Here is a 21,718-nt window from a genome sequence, read left to right as displayed (position 1 = left end):
GGTCTGCACCCGGGAGGCAGCGGCAGCGGAGGAGCCCTCCCTGCCCGAGGCAGAGGGCCCCGCAGGGACGGCTGTGCGCGGTGTCGCTGCCGCGGGTCCACACAGGACACTCCTGCCGGGGCAGGTGCTCCAGGGCTGACGCACGCTCTGGTTTCGTTTTCAGCTCTTTCAGCTGCGCTCACGCGTGTGTGAGCTGCGTGTCAGATTGCGCGCTCCTGCTGCTCGGGGTCTGATGAAGCAGTGGGGATCTCTCGAATCCGTACGGCTGCCGCAGCCAGGCCCTCGTGCGTGTCCGCGGGTCCCTGTGCATCTGGGCAGGATGGCCTGTGCCCCGAGGCCCTTCACACTCGTGTGTCCGTATCTCCCCGTCCTTCTGGGGGTGAGAGGGTAGCGACAGGATGGGAACCTACACACACGGCGCTTCGCAAATACCCGCTATTTTTTGTGAAGCCTTACGTCCAAATTTATTGAGATACAGATTTTTGTGAGTAGTAGTTTTCTGGTTTTTTGTTTTTTTTTTTAAAGATTTTATCTATTTGAGAAACAGAGAGAGTGAGCGAGCGCACAAGTAGGCAGAGCAGCAGAGGTCGAGGGAGAAGCAGACCCCTCGCTGAGCAGGGATCCCACCATGGGACTCAATCGGGGACCCTGAGGTCATGACCTGAGCCCAAGGCAGATGCGTCACCGACAGAGCTCCCCCACCGCCCCTTGATACTTTTTTTTTTAAGATTTTATTATTTATTCATGAGAGACACACACACACACACAGAGGTAGAGACACAGGCAGAGGGAGAAGCAGGCTCCATGCAGGGAGCCTGACGTGGGACTCGATCCCGGGTCTCCAGGATCGTGCCCTGGGCCAAAGGCAGGCGCCAAACCGCTGCGCCACCCAGGGATCCCCCCCCTTGATACTTTTTAAGCGAGCCTTGTTGTCTAACTGGTTTCACAAAAACATTTGGACTTGTTGAATTTTCACTTTTATTGGAGAGGGTGTCCGCATAGACGGAGGGGCATCGGTTGAGCGACGCGCTGTGTGGCCGCCCGTGGCAGCAGGTGCCGTCCTCGTGCACCCGTGCCCCCTCACCTGCCCTTTCTGTTGCCGCAGGTCCCGGACATCACGCGTCTTCGTCTGTGGACACTTCAGTCTGTGTTTCTTCCCCCTCAAGGGAGCAGAACTGCAGTCTGTTCTGACTTTAAAACTAAGCACTAATTCCTTCGTACCCTCTCGTGTGCGGCCTCCTCCTGTGGCCGTTCGGGTCCGGCTCCGGGTCCGGCTCCGGGTCCGGCTCCAGCGCGGCTTGTGCGCCTCGAGCCATTTTACTGCCTCCGTGATGCTGCTTAACGCTTCCCCCTCCTGCCTGCAAGGCGTCGGTGTCTCCACGCAGGACTGGACTCCGGTGCCCGTCGTGGTCTGGAATCCTTGTGGGTGGACGCGTGCGCCCCCCGTGGCCCCCTCAGGCTTGGGCCTGCGTGAAGCCTTGCCAGGGCCGTTGTCCCCAAAATAGCAGGGACGCGCTGTTCCTCCTCAGCAGGTTTGCTCTGGGCCACAAATATCTTTGCACCTGTTTGAAAAGCAGGGTCACTTGCCACAAGTTATTTCACAAACGCTTGTGAGCTGATTGGCTTTCTTCCCCTGGGAGTTGGCTTGTGAGAAAAGTTCTCTGGAAAGCGAAGCTTGATTCCCTTCTCCTAGAGGTGTGCGTCCCGGACAGAGGTCACCCGTGTCGAAAACGCTAAGCAGTCGTGGAACGCAGGGGCTACCTGTAGTATGGCCGGGATCAGCTGCTCGAGGCAGTTTCCTGTTTTCTTCAATTAAGACATGAATTATGATAATTATGAATTGTATGATAATTTTTGAAAATAGTAAGGCCATTTTGGGTATAGTTTAATTCATTTTCAGTTGGATTTATTTTTATTAGTATGTCGGTTTACTTAATCTTTTTGGAGCTTTTATTTATTTGGGGGAAAGAACAGGAGTGGGGTGGGGGCAGCAGCAGGCAGAGGAAGAGGGAAACGCAGACTCCCGCTGAGCGGGGATTCCCAACGCAGGGCTCGATCCCAGGACCCTGAGCTCATGACCTGAGCTGAAGGCAGCCGCTTCCCCGATGGAGCCCCCAGGCACGTCCGACGACAGTATCTTTTGTGTTAATACTACTGTTTTTTTTTTTTTTTAAGACGTATCTGTCATGTTTTTTTAGTGGCTAAAAACATACATATATACCTGACATTTTTCCTAGAATTCTGTAGATTTTTAGAAAAACCTTGAGAATTAAAAAAAAAAATCGTTTCCATTGACTTTACCATTTATTTATTTATTTTTTATAGATTTATTTTTTATTAGTGTTCAGTTTGCCAACATAGAGCATAACACCCAGTGCTCATCCCATCAAGTGCCCCCCTCAGTGCCCGTCACCCAGTCACCCCCACCCCCCGCCCACCTCCCCTTCCACCACCCCTAGTTCGTTTGACTTTACCATTTAGAATATGGAAAAGTAAATGGAGTTTTATTCAAGGCTAGAAGTAGAAGTGATTATCTGCGAGGAGGTCTCAAGGTCGGGGGTAGGGTTGCATGAGCCAAGGGAGACTGGATTTGTGCCTTCCCAGCCTGGGGAGGAGTGGCCTGCGAATGCATGGCCGAGGCGAGGCACTGGGCCGTCCTGCAGCCTTCCCTGGGTGCACGCCCTCCAGCCGGCCTCACCTGACTCCTGAGCCCTTGGCCTTTGCGTCTGTCAGGTGCCCTTTCTCACACGTTCCCACTCCAGGCCTGGGCCCGCGTTGGGTGCAGCAGGCGTGAGGTGTCCCCACTGCACGGGAGCCGTTCCTCCCGCCCACAGTGCGCATCGGATGGGCACCTTGTGTGTGCTACTCGCTTAGCCGAGCTTATGCTCTCCCGTTACACGTGTGTCTGTGAACTGCCAGTAAAATCCTTCCTGATGCAAAGTGGTGGGTAGCAGATAAGTGACAGGTTTCCATCCTCTTGAGCAAGTGCAGCTCTGTGTTGGGGCAGGTGAGGAAGGGGCTTGGCATCAGGCCTGCTCTTTCCAGCCACGGTTCCATCTAGAACCCCCCCACCCTGTGCCCTCCCTGCAGCGATGACTCCGGGGCCAGGGAGAGGGGGCGAGAGCCTGCTGGTCACTGTGCTACCCCGTGCAGGTGCCCAGAACTTGAGGGCAGGTGGTCCTGAGTGGTCCTCAGGGGCATGTGTGCTCCTACCCTGACCTCAGACAGAGACTTGCTCTCTGAAAGATTGTTGCCTGAAGAAAGTGATCCTCCCACATCTTAACCAGAGCATTTAATGGGCACAGGGAGCTTGCGGGGTTTGGCATCCCGACCCCTCCCCAAAGGTGCTAGGAGGGAATCTCCTAATGCCTGTGCCGGGGTCCTGGGGGCCAAAGGGCTGTGATGCCGAGTCCCGCTGGATTGTTGTCCTGGCTGGTGGGTTGCTGGGTGGGGGTTGGGTCCCTCTCCCTCCCTGGGTGTTGGTGGTCTTTTTCCCAGTGTCCTCCACAGTGGTGCAGTATTTCCTGTGGTCTGTTTCTTCGGGAAACGGTGGCATGGCTCCCGTGCTTTGGCCCTGCTGGTCTGGGGTGCCTGTTGGCGTCTGGGTTTCCCCTATATTCACTCACTCTTTGTGGTTGACACTTGTGGAGTTAGCCTCCCTAGTCAAACCTGGTTACCCCCAGGGCTGCAGCTTTTTTTCTAGCTGTCAGTGGTCTGCATCACCCCCTGTTTCCCCTAGAAGGGGAATCATGGTGTAAATGTGATTAAAGTACTTCAGAAACTTTGCAATGTGTGATAGCTTGGAATTTGCAGGGGATGCTTCTTTTTAAAGGTTTTGGAGTTAAATTTGTTTCAAGAAAGAAAGTTAATTCAGAAATAGTCTCTGTAACTTGTAAGTACAAATTTAGGGCTGTGCCATGCATGCCCCGTTTTCTGATGCTGGTGATTAAGGTGACTCCAGAACCTGCGGAGTGGTTCTGTAAGCTGGAGCCTGACTCCTGTGTGTCATCACAGTGAAAATACTTGAGTATGAGGTAAGAGCTCAGCGTTGACTTTTTTCCTCCTCGCTCAAGGAGGGTGCCCCGGTCCCTGCAGAGGTTGAGGCCCAGCGTCCAGCCCTCCTGGCCGAGCTGCGACAGGAGAGAGGGAAACAGCAGCTCCACTGTCAGGAGGAGCCTGAGCTGCTCAAGTGCCCGTCAGAACCGTTCCTGGAGCAGCAGATCCTACAGCCAAAGGTACTGGGATTAAGAGTGGTCTGTCTTATTGCTGTGTTTGTCATCTGCAAAGTGAATGAGGAATTTTATTCTAAACTAATGGTGATATGCAAAGTTAAAATAGTTGGTATTAGATTTTTCTAGGCAACTTTTTCATTAATTTCTTTTCTATTTAGGGATCCCTGGGTGGCACAGCGGTTTGGCGCCTGCCTTTGGCCCAGGGCGCGATCCTGGAGACCCGGGATCGAATCCCACGTCGGGCTCCCGGTGCGTGGAGCCTGCTTCTCCCTCTGCCTGTGTCTCTGCCTCTCTCTCTATCTCTCTGTGACTATCATAAATAAATAAAAATTTAAAAAAAAAAAATTCTTTTCTATTTAAATTGGGTGGTTAGCATACCTTTTCTGCTAAGAAGTTGTCATCAAATATTTTAAATCTGAGAAAGTTTGAGTCTTACTGCCTTGCTCTGATGACTCAGCAGCAGCTACATCAAGGTTTTTCTTGCTTTAAGTAGTCTGTTTTCATGGAAGAATGTGCAGGATGAGTGAACATTCCACACCCTCTCTATGATTTTTTTTTTTTTAAGATTTTATTTATTTATTCATGACAGACACGCAGAGAGGGAGAGAGGCAGAGACACAGGCAGAGGGAGAAGCAGGCTCCATGCACCGGGAGCCCGACGTGGGATTCAATCCCGGGTCTCCAGGATCGCGCCCTGGGCCAAAGGCAGGCGCCAAACCGCTGCGCCACCCAGGGATCCCCTAAGATTTTATTTATTTATTCATGACAGACACGCAGAGAGGGAGAGAGGCAGAGACACAGGCAGAGGAAGAGCAGGCTCCATGCAGGGAGCCCGAGGTGGGACTCGATCCTGGGACTCCAGGTCACGCCCTGGGCTGAACGCGGCGCTAAACCACTGAGCCACCCAGGGATCCCCATCTTATGATGATTTTTAATGTAGCTTTATTTTGTTTTTTTTTCTTAAACAACTTTATTAAGATATATTTTAGATATTTTTATACTGAATATTAGATATTTATATGTAAGATATAGTTTAAGATATATTAAGGCATATCATAAAAATTATTCTTTTTAAGTATGCATTTCAGTGGTTTTAGTATATTCACCAAGTTGTGCAACTCTAACTCCTGTCTACTTCCAGAACACTTACATCACCACAAAAAGAAACCCCCACCCTGTTAGCTGCCTTTCCCATCCCCCAGCCCCTGGCAACCACTAATCTTTCTGTTAGTTTGCCTCTTCTGGACGTTATAGATGTGGGATCATACAGTATGTGCCCATTTGCCTTTGGTTCCTTTCACTTAGCACAATGTTTTCTATGTTTATAGATATTGTAGTGTGTATCAGTACTTGCTATTTGGTTTTTATGTATCATTTATCTCTTTTGTTTTTCTAATTTTCCATTACTGCTTTCTTTTCATTTGAATGTCCTTGATATTTATTTTGCTATATATTTTTTTGAGTTATTAGTTCCTGCCCAGGGGATTATAATGAACACTTTATAACGGTACAGCTCAGATTAATACCATCTTAAATTTAATAGTTTGTAAATCTATTCTCCTATGTAGCTTCATCCCCTTCTCTGTCCTTTGTGTTAATATTATACAAACCACATTTACATATAATTTATGCTCATTGATTTTTTCAAAATCACCTAGAAGAAAAAGACAATTACCAAAACTGTGATTATTTTGACTTTCACTTTACTGGTCCAGTCACTTTTACCGCGTTCCTCGTTTCTTCACGTGGATTCAAATTCAGGTCTAGGGATCCCCGGGTGGCGCAGCGGTTTGGCGCCTGCCTTTTGCCCAGGGCGCGACCCTGGAGACCCGGGATCGAATCCCATGTCGGGCTCCTGGTGCATGGAGCCTGCTTCTCCCTCTGCCTGTGTCTCTGCCTCTCTCTCTCTCTCTCTCTCTCTCTGTGACTATCATAAATAAATAAAAATTAAAAAAAAAAAAGATTCAAATTCAGGTCTAGTGTCCTTTCACTTTAGCCTTTCAGTATCTCTTCAGGGCAGGCCTGTTAGTAATGAATTCTCTCAGTTTTCATTCATCTAGGAATGTTTTAATTTCTCCTTCATTTTGTAAAGATAGTTTCCTGGACATAGAATTCTTGGTTCAGCATTTTTTTTTTTTTTTCCCAGCACTGAATTTTTACCACCCTACTGCTTTTTGGCCTCCATGGTTTCTGAAAAGTAAGCTAGCCATTAATTTTATGTTGAGGACAGCTGCTTTCAAGCTTCTTTTTCTTAGTCTTTCACAGTTTAATTGGGATGTGTCTTGGTGCGGATCTCTTGAGTTTATCCTGTCTGGGGCTAATTGGGCTTCTTGTGTTTATATATTAATATTTTCTCATCAAAGTTGTGGGTTTTGGCTGTTATCCTTTTTTTTTTTTCTTAAAGATTTTATTTATTCATGAGAGACAGAGAGAGAGAGAGAGAGGCAGAGACATAGGCAAAGGGAGAAGCAGGCTCCATGCAGGGAGCCCAAGTCCCGACTCCGGGACCCTGGGGGTCACGACCTGGGGGTCACGCCCTGGGAGTTACGCCCTGGGCCCTGGGCTGAAGGTGGTGCTAAACCGGCTGAGCCACCAAGCCCCCCCCCCCTTTTTGTTTTTGGCCATTATATCTTCAAAGAGTCTTCCTACCCTGTTCCTTTCTCCTCTCCCCCATTATGGGTATGTTGGTCTTTGAGGGTGTCCCGCAGGCCTTTGAAGCTCTGTTTACTTTCCTTTTTTTAAAAAAAGATTATATTTATTTATTTAGAGAGCACTTGGGCAGGGGGAGGGGCAGAGGGAGAGAGATAATCTTTGAGATCATGACCTGAGCTGAAATCAAGAGTCGGACATTTAACTGAGCCATCCAGGAGCCTATTTAATTTATTCTTTGTTTTTATTCTCCAGACTGAATAATCTTGATTGTTTTTTTTTTAATAATCTTGTTTGATCTGTCTTCATATTTGCTGATTCTTCTACTCATTCACATTTACCGTTGAGTCTCTCAATTAATTTTTCATTCATTGTACTTTTCAGCTCCAGAATCTCTCTTTAGTTCCATTTTATAATCTCTTTCTTTATTGAGGGGCTCTGGTTGGGTCATGCTTTCAGTGCTCTGGCAGGCAGTTTACTCTGCCTTAGCTTTTACTTTGTGTTAGTGTGAGATCGTAAAGAGTGAGCTCTTAGAGCTTTCTCAGGTTTTCCAGATAGGTACACAGTCCTGTACTTAGGATTGGGACTATGTTGGAGCTTTTCAAAGCTCCCTATTGACATCCCAAACTCTAGTGTTTCCTTTTAATTTTATGTCTACCGCTTTTGGCTCCAACTGTTACCAGTTTATCACTTGCAGGCTACTGTGATGTTAAACAGTTGCTGCTGATTGGTTTTGACAAATGGCCTAGGGATAGGATTGTTGACACAGGGAGCCATGTGAGATCAGTTTTGGGAGTGGAACTTTTTAGTGAGCTACAGTACAGGTCGGTTATAACAGGACAGTTGGAGGGGTTGTGCTTTTGGGGAGATCCAACCTATTTTGTCGTCCCCCCTCCCCCCAACCATTATGACTGCTGGGCTGCTGTTTTCAAAGTTATATGAGAGATTAGAGTGATGGGATAGGGCAAGTTTAAATACCTCAAAGCTTGCCGTTTTGATGGAGACTCAGACTTTTTTTTCAGACTTTGTTTTTAGTAAACTCTAGAATGTTACAAGTATCTTTCTTGGTTTCCAGAGCTCTGAAAAAGTTGATTTTGACAGCTTTTGTCAGTGTTCATAGTGCTTTTATAGAGGAATACATTTTTGGAGGTCCTTATTCTGCCATTTTGGAAGTGCTGCCTCTGTAGTGTTTTTTGGTTTTATTTTTTATTTTTTTAAAGATTTATTTATTTATGATAGACACAGAGAGAGAGACAGAGAGAGAGGCAGAGACACAGGAGGAGGGAGAAGCAGGCTCCATGCAGGGAGCCCGACGACGCAGGACTCGATCCCGGGACTCCAGGATCGCTCCCTGGGCCAAAAGCAGGCGCCAAACTGCTGAGCCACCCAGGGATCCCCTGGTTTTTTTTTTTTAAGCTTATTTCATTAATATACTTAAAAATAAAAGATTTTATTTATTTATTCATGAGAGACACAGAGAGAGAGAGGCAGGACATAGGCAGAGGGAGAAGCAGGCCCCCTGCAGGGGGAGCCCCATGTGGGACTCAATCCGGGGTCTCCAGGATCACGCCCTGGACTGAAGGGGGCGCTAACCTCCCCCCCCCCCTCCCCCAGCCACCTGGGCTGCCCTCATTAACATGAAGACTCCTAACTCTGGGAAAGGAACTAGGGGTGGTGGAAGGGGAGGAGGGCGGGGGGTGGGGGTGGCTGGGTGGCAGGCACTGAGGGGGGGCACTTGATGGGATGAGCACTGGGTGTTGTTCTGTATGTTGGCAAATTGAACACCAATAAAAAAAGTAATTTATTATTAAAAAATATATATACTTTAATTTGTTAGGTGAACCTTCTGAAAAAAAAAACTATTATTTAGGAAGAAATAGGGTTTATGTTTAAAATCAAAGGAACTTAGGCATCTTGGATTCTGATGGTCATGATATTCTGGTGATGGGTAATTGCTTAATGTGACCTTTTGGAAAGGTTGAAAGCTGTCTTAGTTATGTTTTGTATGAGAAGCACATTTGATATACATGTTCACTGTGGGTAGTGGCTTTGTCCCTTTTGATCACTGCTTTTGGCACAGTATGGACTCAAAACATTTGTTGAATGAACTATATATTAGCAAATAGAGAAATGGAACTACTTAATTTTTAGAGCTTAATGGCATTTTTGTTGTTTTTAATTAATGTGCTTTTATATAGGGTGAATTTGAAAGTGAAAAGAAAGTTGCTTTGCATGAAAAGGAGATACATGGACTTGAGTGTGCGCAAGCACAGTCCCTTTACCAAAAAGAGAAAGAATCTTTGTTTCTGCAGCTGCAGGAGAAGAATAACCAAATTCTGCAGGTATGTGGAAAGTGTCTTTTCTTTGTTATTACTTTGTGTGTGTGTGGTAAAATATGCATAACAAAATTTACCATTTTAATCATTTTTAAGGGTACAGTTCAGTGGCATTAACCCCATTCACACAGTTGTGCGACTATCACCACTGTTTCTAGAACTGTTCATCATCACAAGTAGAAACTCTGCCCCCATTACACACTAGCTCCCCATTTCCGTTTCCTCCAGCCCTGGAACCTACTCTTCTACTTTGTGTCTCTAGGAATTTGACCACTTTTGGGCCCTCCTATAAGTGGGATCATACAACATTTATTCTCTTATGTCTGGTTTATTCCACTCAGCATCATGTCTGTGGGGTCTGTCCATGTAAGGTGAATCAAAGTTTCTTGGTTTTTTTATGGTTGAATAATATTGTTACATTTAGATACCACATTGTATTTGTCTCTTCATCTTTATCTGTTGAAGGACCTTTAGATGGTTGTTTTCACCTTTTGACTAATCCGAATAATGTTACTCCGTGTGCAAGTATCTGCTGCAGTCCCTGCTGTCACTTCGGGGGTGTACCTCTCTAGGAACAGGATTGCCAGGTCAGATGGTGATGCTGTGTATGTCTTGAGGAGCTGCCATACTGCCTTCACAGCGGCTGCCCCTTATGTTCCTGCCAGCCGTGCACAACGTTCCAGTTTCTCCACATCCTTGCCAGCACTTATTATCCGTTTTCTGTTTATGATCGCCATCCTAGCGGGTGTGAGGTGATACCTCATCGTGGTTTTAATATGCATTTCCCTGATGATCAGTGATGTTGACCATCTTTTCATGAGCTAATTGGCCATTTGTATGTCTTTGAAGAAATGTCTGTTCAAGTCCTTTGACAGTTTTTGAATAGGATTGGGTTTTGTTGTTGAGTTGTTCGTTATTTCCTTTGTGAGTAGAGGTGTGTATTGATACTATTTTTTTTTTTTTTCTTTTGACTGGGCTCCACACACACAACGTGGAGCTTAAACTCATGACCTTGAGATCAAGGGGCAGATGCTCTACCAGCTGAAATGACCAGGCTCCCCTACTTATACTATTTTTTGAGATAGTCCTACAATGTAGACCTTTCAGGATCGTAATAGTACTGGTTTCTTTTTCTGACCTTATCATTGTTTTCTGCTGGTCTCCTTTCAGCCTATCAATAACCAGTGTTGTGGTTGTGATGTGATATTGGGGTGATGTGGGGTCTGGGAGCAAACAGTTGAGAAAGAATTCTTGAGATGCCTTAGGTGCAAAAAAGGTGGTTTTATTAAAGCAGAGGAATGGGGTTTGTGAACAGAAAGAGCTGCCCTGGGGTCACGAGGAGGGAGGGATTAGTTAGTCAGGATTAGGGATAGAGCAAGTCTCAGGAATTTAGAAACCAGGCTTCCAGGACTTTGCTGTGAAGATACGATTATTTCAGGAGACCCTTTAGATGTTTATCAATGGGCCAGACGTTTGAAGGATGATTGCCAACACACATCTTGGGGGGTAGAGATAAAGGAAGTCTCTGGAGGGATTTCTATATGTTAAAGGAGACTTACAGGCTCCTGGGGGTTGCTTTTTGCCTCCAACAGAGTATTAACCTTAAGGCAGTTGAATTCCTAGAAGGTCACTGCCTGCCTCAAGGATTTGTCAGTGGCTGCACGTTGTAAGGAGACTTGTTTCTACATCTTTTGCCTTTGTTCTCCACATCTTGTGGTTCTTATTATGACTACAAGATACTCTTTAGCAATAACCATCAGGAAACTTTGAAAAAATAAAAGTTTATTAAAGCCCTGGAGGCTACACCTTGTCGCTGGGTACACCTAGCCAGGTGTGATTGTGAGCCTGGGCTTCTGCTTTTACTGGGGTTGAGGGTGAGGGCCTGTGGTTTTGTGCGCTCACTACTGGTGAGTTTCATTAAGAGAAAAAACTCAGCCAGGCAAATTTGCAGGTCCGATTGGCTTTGTGACGTGATCTGTGAATCAGGAGCAGCCCATCCAGCAAGTACGGGGATGTTCTCAGGAGCTGTACAGGAAGGTTTCCAGCAAGCCCATCTTTCCCTGGGGGAAGGGCAGGGTGATCTTTTCATGCAGATCCCTCATCTTCCCTGGGGGGGGCTGGGGGGCGGGTGGAGATGGCCCTGAGGGACAGGTTACCTCCTCCCTGCCAACCAGAAAATTCCAGATTGAGTAGCTTAAAGTGTTTTCACTCCTGGGGAGGTTGGAACTGCTGTGACCTCTTGGTTTGTTGTCCTGGGGGCAAGTGACTCTGACCTGATTTTGTAGTGGTGTTGCTGGGGTCTGTGGCCCTTGGTGCAAAAAGGTGGTTTTATTAAAGCCAGGGGGTGGGGTGGGGGACAGGACCTGAGGGCAGGAAGAGCAGCTGCCCTGGGCTTGTGAGGAGACTGGCTAGATACTTGGGGGTTGGAGGAAGTAAAGGACGTTCCCACAGGACCTTAGTCGGCTAAAGAAGACTCTCCGGTTACTGGAGGCCTTGCTCTTTTCAAACCAAGGTTGTTTTCCCTTCTAGCAAGACATTGGGATTCAGACAGTTGGGAGCTTCCTGGAGGATATATTGTGCTCGCCTCAAGTACTTGTCAATGGGCTGCAGATTAGAAGGACATTTAATTTACCTGCATTTCTTTCTGCCTCTGTTCCCACATCACCACCTTGGGCCTGTGGCTTCCTTTGTAACAATTTCAAACATAAGAGCAGAATTTTGTTTATTTATCTACATATCTACTTTTAAATTTTATTTATTTATTTTTAAAGATTTTAAGTATAATCTACAACCAGCGTGGGGCTTGAACCTACAACCCTGCGATCAAGAGTCGCGTGCTCTACCAACTGAGGCAGTCAGGCGCCCCTGAGAGCAGGAATATAAAGTGTGGAGACGAAAGAAAACAAATGGACCAGAGATGAGTTATTGAAATCAACTAAGATCCGTAGAGCAAGGGAGCCGGGTGAGAGGGAGGCTGGCGATGTGCGTCTAGAGTGAGCCCCCTTGGAAGTGGGTGCCTCCGTCGTGAGGGCTCGAGGCAGGCTCTCCCAGTACAAAGGAGGAGAAAAACCACTGTGATCCTTGTGCACCATCACCGGATTTGGACTTCTCAGATTGGAGACATAGCTGACTTGTCTTTGTGTGCCAGGCACTTTGTGAGGTACATTCCAGAGCTTTCTTACTTCTGTAGGGTTCTGTCTTGCTCACGGAATGGATCCCTCAGGACACTGAGGCCCAGGAGAGGTTCCCTTAATTTGCTAACAATCCAGTGGCTCCCAGGCAGCAGAGCCAGTTTGGTTTTAAATACTGCGCCTGGGTGTGTGGCTTACCCTCCACCAGCCTCAGGTGGTGTGTGTCTGCGGAGGGCAGTCACCTGCTGGGGGGCAGGGGTGGGGTGGGGTGGGGGGGGCTTGTTTCTGGCAGCAGAAGCCCCTCCCGTGCTCCAGGCGGAAGAGCAAGGGGCACCAGTGCTGAGGCGGGAAACAGTTCCACAAGGAAGAAAGGACCTTTCTAAGTGTTTTTTCTTTTTCTATTTTTAAAGATTTTATTTGTTTGACAGAGGGAGAGGATGAACAGGGGGAGGGGCAGAGGGAGAGGGAGCAGCAGACTCCCCGCTGAGCAGGGAGCCCACACGGGGCTCCGTCCCAGGTCCCCGAGATCATGACCTGAGCCCAAGGCAGATGCTTCACTGACTGAGCCCCCCCAGGTGCCCCTAAAAGTGTTTTTTCAATTTTTCTTCAACTACCAGGTGTTTCTGCCAAGACACACTATATGCATTCCTAAAAAACTCATTCCGTAAAAAAATACTAAAAATAACCCAGGTCATGGGAAAGTAGGGTTAAAGATCATTCAAATCCTATGCCGTTTTGTATCTCAAGAGTCCTACTACAAGTATTAGCACAGGTAAAGAGAAATGGTAAATTCTGGATTGAGCAGTTACAGATTTACCTTTACAATAGGGGGATGCTGGCTTGATGGTCTCCTGAGTGCAAGGGGGAGGAATGAAGGGCATCAAGAGTGGGGGGCGGTGCTCAGGAGTGAACGCTCAGGAGTGAACGTGCTGCTGCAGGGCTGCGGGGGCTGCGGGGTGCGGGTGCGGGGAGGAGGCTGCTCCCTGCTGCCCAAGTCCCGCTCCTTTTTTTTTTTTTTTTTTTCTTTTTCTTTTTCCAAGTCCCGCTCCTGCCGCGAGCCCGCGCTCACTGCTCGTGTGCTGTGACCAGGCAGTGTTCCCAGGGAGAGGGACAATGATCGCTAGGCACACCAGACTCTATAAAGAAATTGTTTTTGTTGTAAATATTTCTATAAGCCCTTTTGAAATGTACGTGCTCAGTTAAAATAATGCTGTGCAGTAAGGAAGAGCGTCCTACTGATGTAGTTTTGGAACGTAAGTGGTTTTGTGGGGGGAGATCTGGAGCTGATGACCAAGAAGGAATTCTTGAGATGTCTTTGCAAATGGTGGTTTTATTAAAGCACAAGGACAGGACCTGTGGGCAGGAAGGGCTGCTGCCCCAGGGAGGTGAGGGCTGGCTCTTCATACACTGCGGAGTCGGAGTCGGGGTAAGTAAGGGGAAAGGAGATTTTCAAAAGAACTTTCGTCTAAGGAGGACCGACCTACAAGGTCCTGGACGCCTTGCCATTGTCGGGTTAAGGTTGCTTTTCCCTCTGGTAAAGCATCAACATGCAGACGGTTGGGAGCTTCCTGGAGGAAGGTCGCACCCGCATCCCACCGCATCCCACCCGGGCGGGGGTGGGGGCTGGCAGGGTGTCAGCTTGTGCTGTGTCCACTTCCCTTCCTTCAGCAGGAGGGAGCAGGATGGGCAGAGGAGAAAGTGTGTGTCCCACACACTTGGAGGGTGGACTCCGCCACCGTGGTGGCCTGTACGCCTGGCCCTCGGCTCGATGCTGGGAGGCCGGCAGGCGTCTGCCGTCCGTCCACACCCCACCAGCTGGGGCTACGCGGCGCCTGGAGCAGTCTGGGCACCAGCTCAGGTGCTGGCGGCGTTTGGGCTCACTGCTCTTCTCTTTTGTTTTTGGTCATCATTTGCCATCTTAGTCTGACGTAACCAGTGGTTTATAGAATCTGTATTTTTTTTTTTAAAGATTTTATTTGAGGGATCCCTGGGTGGCGCAGCGGTTTGGCGCCTGCCTTTGGCCCAGGGCGCGATCCTGGAGACCTGGGATCGAATCCCATGTCGGGCTCCTGGCATGGAGCCTGCTTCTCCCTCTGCCTTTATCTCTGCCTTGTCTCTGCCTCTCTCTATATATATGACTATCATAAATAAATAATAAAAAAAAAATTTTAAAGATTTTATTTGAGAGAGAGAATGTGCTGGGGAGGAGGCAGAGGGAGAAGCAGACTCCCCGCTGAGCAGGGGGCCTGACACAGGGCTGATCCCAGGACCCTGAGGTCATGACCTGAGCCAAGCAGCACTTCTGATGGAGCCCCCCACCACTGCCCCGGGGAGCCCCCTTTGGCTCTTTTTTCAAGGAGACAGGTGTAGGTGATCTTCAGTTGCCTAGAAACTAATACTCTGACCGAACATAAAAGAGATTTTGAGTGTTTTGTGAGAATAGTCTCTGGTGAATTTGCTCCTGACCCTGGCGCCTGGGCACCTGGGCACCTGGGCACCTGGGATGTCCATGTATCCCGGGTCTGGAGGCGGTGGATGATGGGGGGCTGTTAGTAATCTTCACCTTCAATCACCGTATTTTGCCGTGTTTTTGTTACCTGGGATGACGAGTGTTTGTTACAGAAGTTTATTCCTCCCGGAATTGTTTTAAACAGAGCTATGACAATTTTTCCTCGACAGCTGAAGGAACAGATTTTATCCCTAAGTCACGAGGTGGAAGAGCGCCGCCGCGACCTGGAGCAGCTGCAGCAGAGGCGCGAGAGGGAGAACCAGGAGGGCACGAATCTCATCTCGATGCTGAAGTCCGACGCTGACCTGTCTGACCGCGAAAGGTCAGTCGCTCGCTCCCCTGTGCCCGCCGCCCCTGCGCCCTCTCCCGCGTGAGCGCACCGCGGTACCTGGCGGGATGCGACCCCCAGCCACGTCCCTCTTCTCGTTCAAAAAGACTTTGGACATCAAGAAGAGTACTGAGCACCGAGTACAGGACGTCATTGGAGAACAGTGGGGCTGAAGGCGGGTGGTTTCTCCTCGGCCGAGCCTGCCAGCCTCGGCCTCTCAGTGGCTGGGCTGTTGAGAGGCAGAGGAAACCTTCCTCCTGCGGGGTGGCCAGGTAGTACCTGGACCCGGTGTCCCTCTCCTGGAAGGTCTGCACTTGGAGGCCTCGGGCGCCCCCGCTGCCCTCCTGACTCATTCTAATTGAGGTTTTCTTTGATTTATTTTTACACTTCCCCCTTTTGATGAAGATCCTTCCTTGAAAGCATTGCTGACGGAGTCAGGTGTTCCACGTTTATTGGTTTTGCCCCTCGGTGCCAGGAGGACCTTTCCTGCATCCTGCCCCGCGTCAGGGGAGTCTGGCTAGAGGGCTTGAGCCGACTCGAGTGCTTACGTTTGTAATAGTTCCTTCTTTTTCCTCTCCAGTGCCCTGGCTCTTTGCAGTGGCAGAAGCTGGAAGTTTTTTGGATTTGTTTTGTTGCCTTCACTTGTCAGATTTGAAAGTTGAGGATTTTAGCAGTTTTTTAGGTGACTCATGTAGGATGTGAGCAGCTGGTTTGCTGTAGTAATTAAATATGGAATGTGGGCAGCTTCCCATTCTGTCCTAGTCTTGTTAACTAAAAGAGAAAGTTCCTGGTTCAGCCTGTAAAAAAAAAAAAAGACCATATCAGCGTCTAGACAAAAGACTAGAATGGTCACAAAAAGACCATTTGGAGTCCATTGTAATGGTCAGTGAACAGATTTATTGGGCGTTTGTGTATAGGCATGTTTTGGGTTTTTTAAAAGATTTTATTTATTAGAGACAAGGCGTGGAGGGGCAGAGGGAGAGGCAGGCTCCCCGCTGGGCAGGGAAGGAGGGGGGAGCTGGAACCCAGGACCCCCGAGACCACGACTTGAGCTGAAGGCCGACGGTTAACCACCTGAGCCACCCAGGCGCCCCACAAGTTAGTTCCTATCAGGTATAAGAAAAGCTACTGTAACTGCTCAGGGACTTCCTGCCAGTGTTCTAGCATCCGGAGAGAAGTTGAGGGCCTGATTCCCTAAATCCCCCTTGGGGTGTTTCCTTTGGGCAGTTTGATCCAAGGTCTGGCCCTCCCCAGCAGGCCTGGGGACAGACACGTAAATGTGAAGAACTGGTGATTACTTCCGCAAACCCACCGAGTCCTTGGGTACTTGAGGACACGTAGCTGCGGCTCGCAGGTGGTCGGAGTCCAGAGAGCACCAGAAGCCTCCCGCGCTTAGGTCCTCGAAGACTGGGCAGGTTTGGGTAGGTTCAGGAGAGGGGGAAGAGGTGGTGGGGGAGGGCCTCAGGGCCCTTAGGAGGCGAACAATACATCAGAAACATCCAGAAGCCTCAAGAGACCCTTTAAAATAGGCATCCCCTCAGGCTTTTGTCTGTTTTGTGAAGGAGCCTCCGCAATCGTGAGTAAAACAGGTGTAGGGAGTTTGAAGTCCCCACTACCTCTGGGGCGTCAGTCCACTTAGTTACAAGGACACACTGTTTGTAAGCATGGGACCAACCGGGCCCGGGGCCGCCCCTGCGAGCAAGGTCTCCGTCTCGGGTTTTCTCTGGAGCCTGGCTGCAGAGCGCAGGGGGGCCGGAGTGTCCCTGCACCTGCCCACGGCCCAGGGCTCCCACCTCCCACCCCCTTGGAGAAGCGCAGCCCGGGGGCTCCCTGGGGGGGGGGGTGTTGGGCTTATAGTGTGGGGGGCCGGGGCGGGGCCACTGTCATCAGAAGGTCCCTCGGAGCCCGCCGCCCGCCGGGCTGTGCCGGCCTCCGCCCACTCTACCGCCCGCCCTAGGAGCTGGCGCGGGGCGCGAGTCGGGCTGCCCCTTGTCTGGCTGCCTGGGTTTCACTAAGAAGTTCCTGCTGTAGGCTGCCCGGGGGCTCAGCGGTGGAGCGTCTGCCTCAGCTCAGGGCGTGACCCCAGGGTCCTGGGATCGAGTCCCGCGTCGGGATCCCCGCAGGGAGCTTGCTTCCCCCTCGGCCTGTCTCTGCCTCTCTGTGTCTCAGGAGTAAATACAATCTTAAAAACAAAAAAGAAATTCCTGCCCTGCAGCATTCAGATTTCTCCCGTGTTGGCCCGGAGCCTTGTTTCTGCCGTTGCGGGTCGGCCGCGGATGGACCCGTTAGTGTGTAGCTGAGGCTGCAGGGCTCGCTTGTGTCCGAGCGCCTGGCTCACCTGGTGCATTGCTGCAGCTCACAGGGCCTCCCATGGGCCTTCCCCCCGGGGTCGCGGCCGGGGTCGACGTTGGGGTGGCCGTCAGGTCGGCTGTCTGTGTCCAGGGCGCCTGTGTGCACCGAGGGGCCGCGGGCCTTGCTGCCACTGAGCTGGCTGTGCAGAGAGCACGTCCTTCCTTCCAGAGCCCCTTGAATGCTGGCCTCGAGGAGAGCACCTGTCCATAGGTGTCTGGAGGCTGGGGCCCGGGCCTGAGCACCCCTCAGGCTGTAGGGCGACCGGCTCCACACACGATTCCAGGTGTGCAAGATGGGGCCAGTGGGTGAGCAGCAGCTGCAGACTCCTGACACCCACAAGCGTTTGTCACGGTTGAGGATCATCGAGGGGACTGCAGCCCTCCTGGCCTTTGAGGGTGACCCCTGCCCTCCCCGACCCTCCATAGCCGCGGTCATCCTCGTGCCTGCCTCCGCCCGCTCCCCCCACAGGACGTCTTGTCCTGTGCCTGCCTGCCCTCTGGAGGCCTGGGCAGCAGGGAGCGATTGGTGTGCTGCGTGCAGTCTGCCCCCGTGCTGCTTTCCCACCCCCGTCCTCCTGTCTCTCCCCTGGGCAGCCCTCCGCGTGTTGTTCAGTGGGGTCCTGGTGTTGGGAGGAGGCCTTGCCCCAGGCCCTTGGTGGCGGTGTGAGCGCGTGAATGGCTGGGGTGTACGAGTGTCCCCAACCGACTCGGCCCCGGCATCTCCCAGGCGCGAGGACCCGTGTCGGCTGGTCCACTTACGCACAGGCTGCAGCCCTTCACCCCAGCTGTGTCCTGGGTGCGGTCACTATGCTGTGGCCAGAGAGGGCCAGCCACGTTGGTGCCCTGCTGTCCTCCTGGGGGTCTGAGAGGCCGTGAGTGGGCACAGTAAGAAGATGCCTTCTCAAAGTCACCGGTAGCGCCCAGAGGTTGGGTCTCGTTGGCAGAGCTGCCCCCTGGCTGTGCCCCTCTTGTCCGAGTCAGGCAGGGTTGACACGGCTGACAGCTCACGGTCCGCTGTGTGCTTTGCTCAGGAGAGCTCTCCGAGATGCTCTGCGGAGGCTGCTCAGTTTGTTTGGAGAGATGCTGAAGGTTGCCATCGCGCTGAAGAGCCGGATCAGTGAGCGCGTGGGGCTCTGTCTGGAGGATGAAGACCCACCTGGCGCGTGGCCCAGCGGCCAGGCCCTGTCTGCAGGTGAGTGCCCGGACGGCCCTGCATCTGAGCCCCGGGGCCGGAGCGCTCCGTGCTGTCCCCCTCCTTCCCTGCTGGGTGGGGCCAGGCCGGATGAGCTCCCGATGTTGGAGGTGGGCCAGTGCCTCTGGGACACGGGTGTGCTTGTCCTTCGATGGCCTGGTCCTGGGAGCTTGCTTGCTGCGCACGCGGTATATGCAGGTTTACGTCTGCTCATTTGCAGCACCAGTGCTTGAAGAGACGTGGCCTGGGTCTGAGGCAGCCCTGCTGGAGCTGGACAGAACTTTGCCTGAATGCGTGGAGATGCCTTCAGAGGCTGAAATTAGCAGTCACATCTGTGAAAGCTTTTTCATGAGCCCAGAAAGTTCACTGGAGTACGAGCAGCCGATTAGGAGGATTTACCAGAGTCTGGGCCTGGCGGTGGAGGGCCTGCTGGAGCTGGCTCTGGACTCCACCAGGCAGGTGAGACACGGCTCCGCGTGCCGTCCATCCGTGGCCCTATGTCGGCTCCTGTTAGTGTTTCCCTTTTTCTGAGGATAACGGGTTCGCTAAGTGGTTAGGTTACATGGTTTGGCCACGTAAGCTTAGTGGATCAGGATGGTGCCGCTCCCAGGTGCGGTGCTGGCCGCTGTCCATGCGGTGTTTCTGGTTCTCGGCTGCAGCCTACAGGGCGAGAAGGGGCATTGGCACTTTCTGGGTGGATCTGGCTTCTTTCGCTGTTGTCTTCTCCTTTAGGATTCAGGGGCAGAAACTGTCAATTTTGGGTACGCACCTGCTTTCTCATATTGTTCTCATTTTCTGTTACTACCAGTGATGCTCCTCTGTGTTTTTCCTAAGCAGAAGTCTTTTCTGAGCCCAAATTCTGGAGACAGTAGGTTTGCTGCGAATGGAAAGGAAGAGCTGAGTGTGGGGTTGATGACACGTGGTCGGCGTCTCTCCTTTGTCTACCTCCTGCACCCTTTTAACTTCATGTTGAATATGTTTATGTCCAGAGATTATCACCAGAACAGGGGATTATGCTCAACTTTTTTTTTTTTTTTTTTTTTAATTTTACTTTTTTATGATAGTCACACACACAGAGAGAGAGAGAGAGGCAGAGACACAGGCAGAGGAAGAAGCAGGCTCCATGCACCAGGAGCCCGACGTGGGATTCGATCCCGGGTCTCCAGGATCGCGCCCTGGGCCAAAGTATGCTCAACTTTTTAGAAAGTTTTGTACAGTTAGGAAAGGCATGAAATATGAATACATGACAGGCAGCGTAGGGATTCTTTTTCATTTTGAACCCAATTAGAAAATACGCATTTTTAGCCAAAACCTTGCTGTTTACATCCCAGGAATCCTTGAATAAGTCTTCTCCATTTGGTGTGAGAAGAGGCAGCCTTGGGGCTGCTTTCAAGGGGGAAACCAGTGGATTCCCTCAGAGGCAGAGTCTGGGGAAGCTGGAGGTGCCTGAGCGTGAGGGAGGCCGAGGGAGGCCCAGGCCGGCTGCTCAGGCGTCTGTCGGCACAGCTGGCCGTAGGCGTCTGCCTCCACAGGTTAACCTGGGCCGCAGCCTGGGCAGGGGAGGGAGGCGAGATCGGGGCCTGGGGCTGAGCCAGGACAGGGCATCGCAGGAGGCCGCACCTCGTGGAGACCGAGTCAGGGAGGGTCTGCAGGGCGTAAGGGCGCGTCAGGCCCCGTGCCCGCCGAGGTGGCCGGCCCAGGGAGCCTCCCTCCCTCCCCTCCCACCCACGGCCTCCCTGCCTCCTCCTCTACCCGTGGAGCACAGGTGGTCATCCTGCGCGGCCTCGGGGCTCTTGATGAACGGTTCTCGTGGCCTTGGAAACACGCCCTCTCGGCAGCGTCACTGTGCAGATGTGTGGCGTCCGTCGTTCGTGCACGTGTGAACTTTCTGTGCAGCATCGTAGCTGTGCAGAATTTTTCTTTCTTGAAAATTGTTGAAAAAGCAAATTTGCGTATAACGGACACGGTATTGCACGTCGGTGTTGCTTCCTACAGAGTATTTGTGGTTTTGTCAGAATTCTAGTTGTGCCGGGATTCTAACCCCGTTGGTGTTACCGTGAGCTTTATTCTGACGTGTGGTTCTGGTTTCCAAATGTGTTAACAGCTGGAAGAAGCGCGTCAGATTCATTCTCGTTTTGAGAAAGAATTTAGCTGTAAGAACGAGGAGACGGCGCAGGTCGTCCGGAAGCAGCAGCAGTTGCTGGAGCGCCTGGAGGAGGAGAACGCGGCCCGGACGCGGCTGCTGCTGGAGCTACACCAGGCGCAGGGTGAGCGCTGGCTGCCGGGACACAGGCCCGGGGCACCGGGGAAGGGGAGGACTCACAACTTTAAGAGTGAAGCGAGGGACTAAGTAGCGCCGATGACGTGAGGCCCCGGTGACCTTCCCCAGGAAACCCTGGGATCAGGAGCGCAGATCCCGGGCCGACCGCCTCAGCGCGTTGCCCACTGTGGTGAGGTGGGAATGTCTGTCCTCCCGTCACGGGCGGTGGGTGTCCGGAAGGGACATTGTGAGATGTCACACCGCACGTCGGGCGTCCGGTCCCTGGTGTCACAGCGCTTGTGCGCCGGGCGGCGGCCGTGGTGTGAGGGAGTCCTCTCCCCGTGTTCGGGCCCCCCCCCGCCCCCCAGGCGCACGGGCCTGTCATCTGGGAGCGGGACGCAGGCGAGCACCGAGCTCCCAGGTGCCGCTGCGGCTGGGAGGGCTGGGAGGCCGTCGGGCCGACCGTTGCTCCTCCGTGAGGCCTCAGCGGCCCGTCCCCGTCTCCTCAGGCATCATCGAAGGCTTCAAGGAGGAGAAGGCCAGCCTGCAGGAGGCGCTGCGCCGGCAGGAGACGGCCGAGCACGGCCTGGCCGAGGAGCTGGAGGGTCTGAGGCAGCAGCTGCAGCGGGCGGCGCAGCAGCAGGCGGAGCTGAAGGAGGAGAATTCGGCCCTGTGGAGCCAGAAGGAGGCGTCGGCCGCAGAAGCAGAGGCGAGAGAAGCTGGTGAGGGC

The 21,718-nt window shown here is 51.5% G+C and overlaps 1 protein-coding gene across 11 annotated transcripts in view; it reads left to right on the top strand.

Annotated features, from left to right (window-relative positions):
* PCNT (pericentrin) overlaps positions 1-21,718 on the top strand; it is a 103,054-nt gene that overhangs the window by 36,866 nt on the left and 44,470 nt on the right. For all 11 annotated transcript variants that reach the window (XM_025985473.2, XM_025985471.2, XM_025985474.2 and 8 more), the window contains exons 15-21: positions 4,074-4,235; positions 9,080-9,223; positions 15,028-15,179; positions 18,568-18,728; positions 18,949-19,187; positions 20,833-20,995; positions 21,498-21,710. In XM_025985473.2, the coding sequence (XP_025841258.2) occupies positions 4,074-4,235; positions 9,080-9,223; positions 15,028-15,179; positions 18,568-18,728; positions 18,949-19,187; positions 20,833-20,995; positions 21,498-21,710 (1,234 nt within the window). The remainder of the gene's footprint in view (positions 1-4,073; positions 4,236-9,079; positions 9,224-15,027; positions 15,180-18,567; positions 18,729-18,948; positions 19,188-20,832; positions 20,996-21,497; positions 21,711-21,718) is intronic.

Source organism: Vulpes vulpes, chromosome 15 (assembly GCF_048418805.1).
Source record: "Vulpes vulpes isolate BD-2025 chromosome 15, VulVul3, whole genome shotgun sequence".
NCBI lineage: Eukaryota > Metazoa > Chordata > Mammalia > Carnivora > Canidae > Vulpes > Vulpes vulpes.
This window is presented reverse-complemented; position numbering and strand designations above follow the sequence as displayed.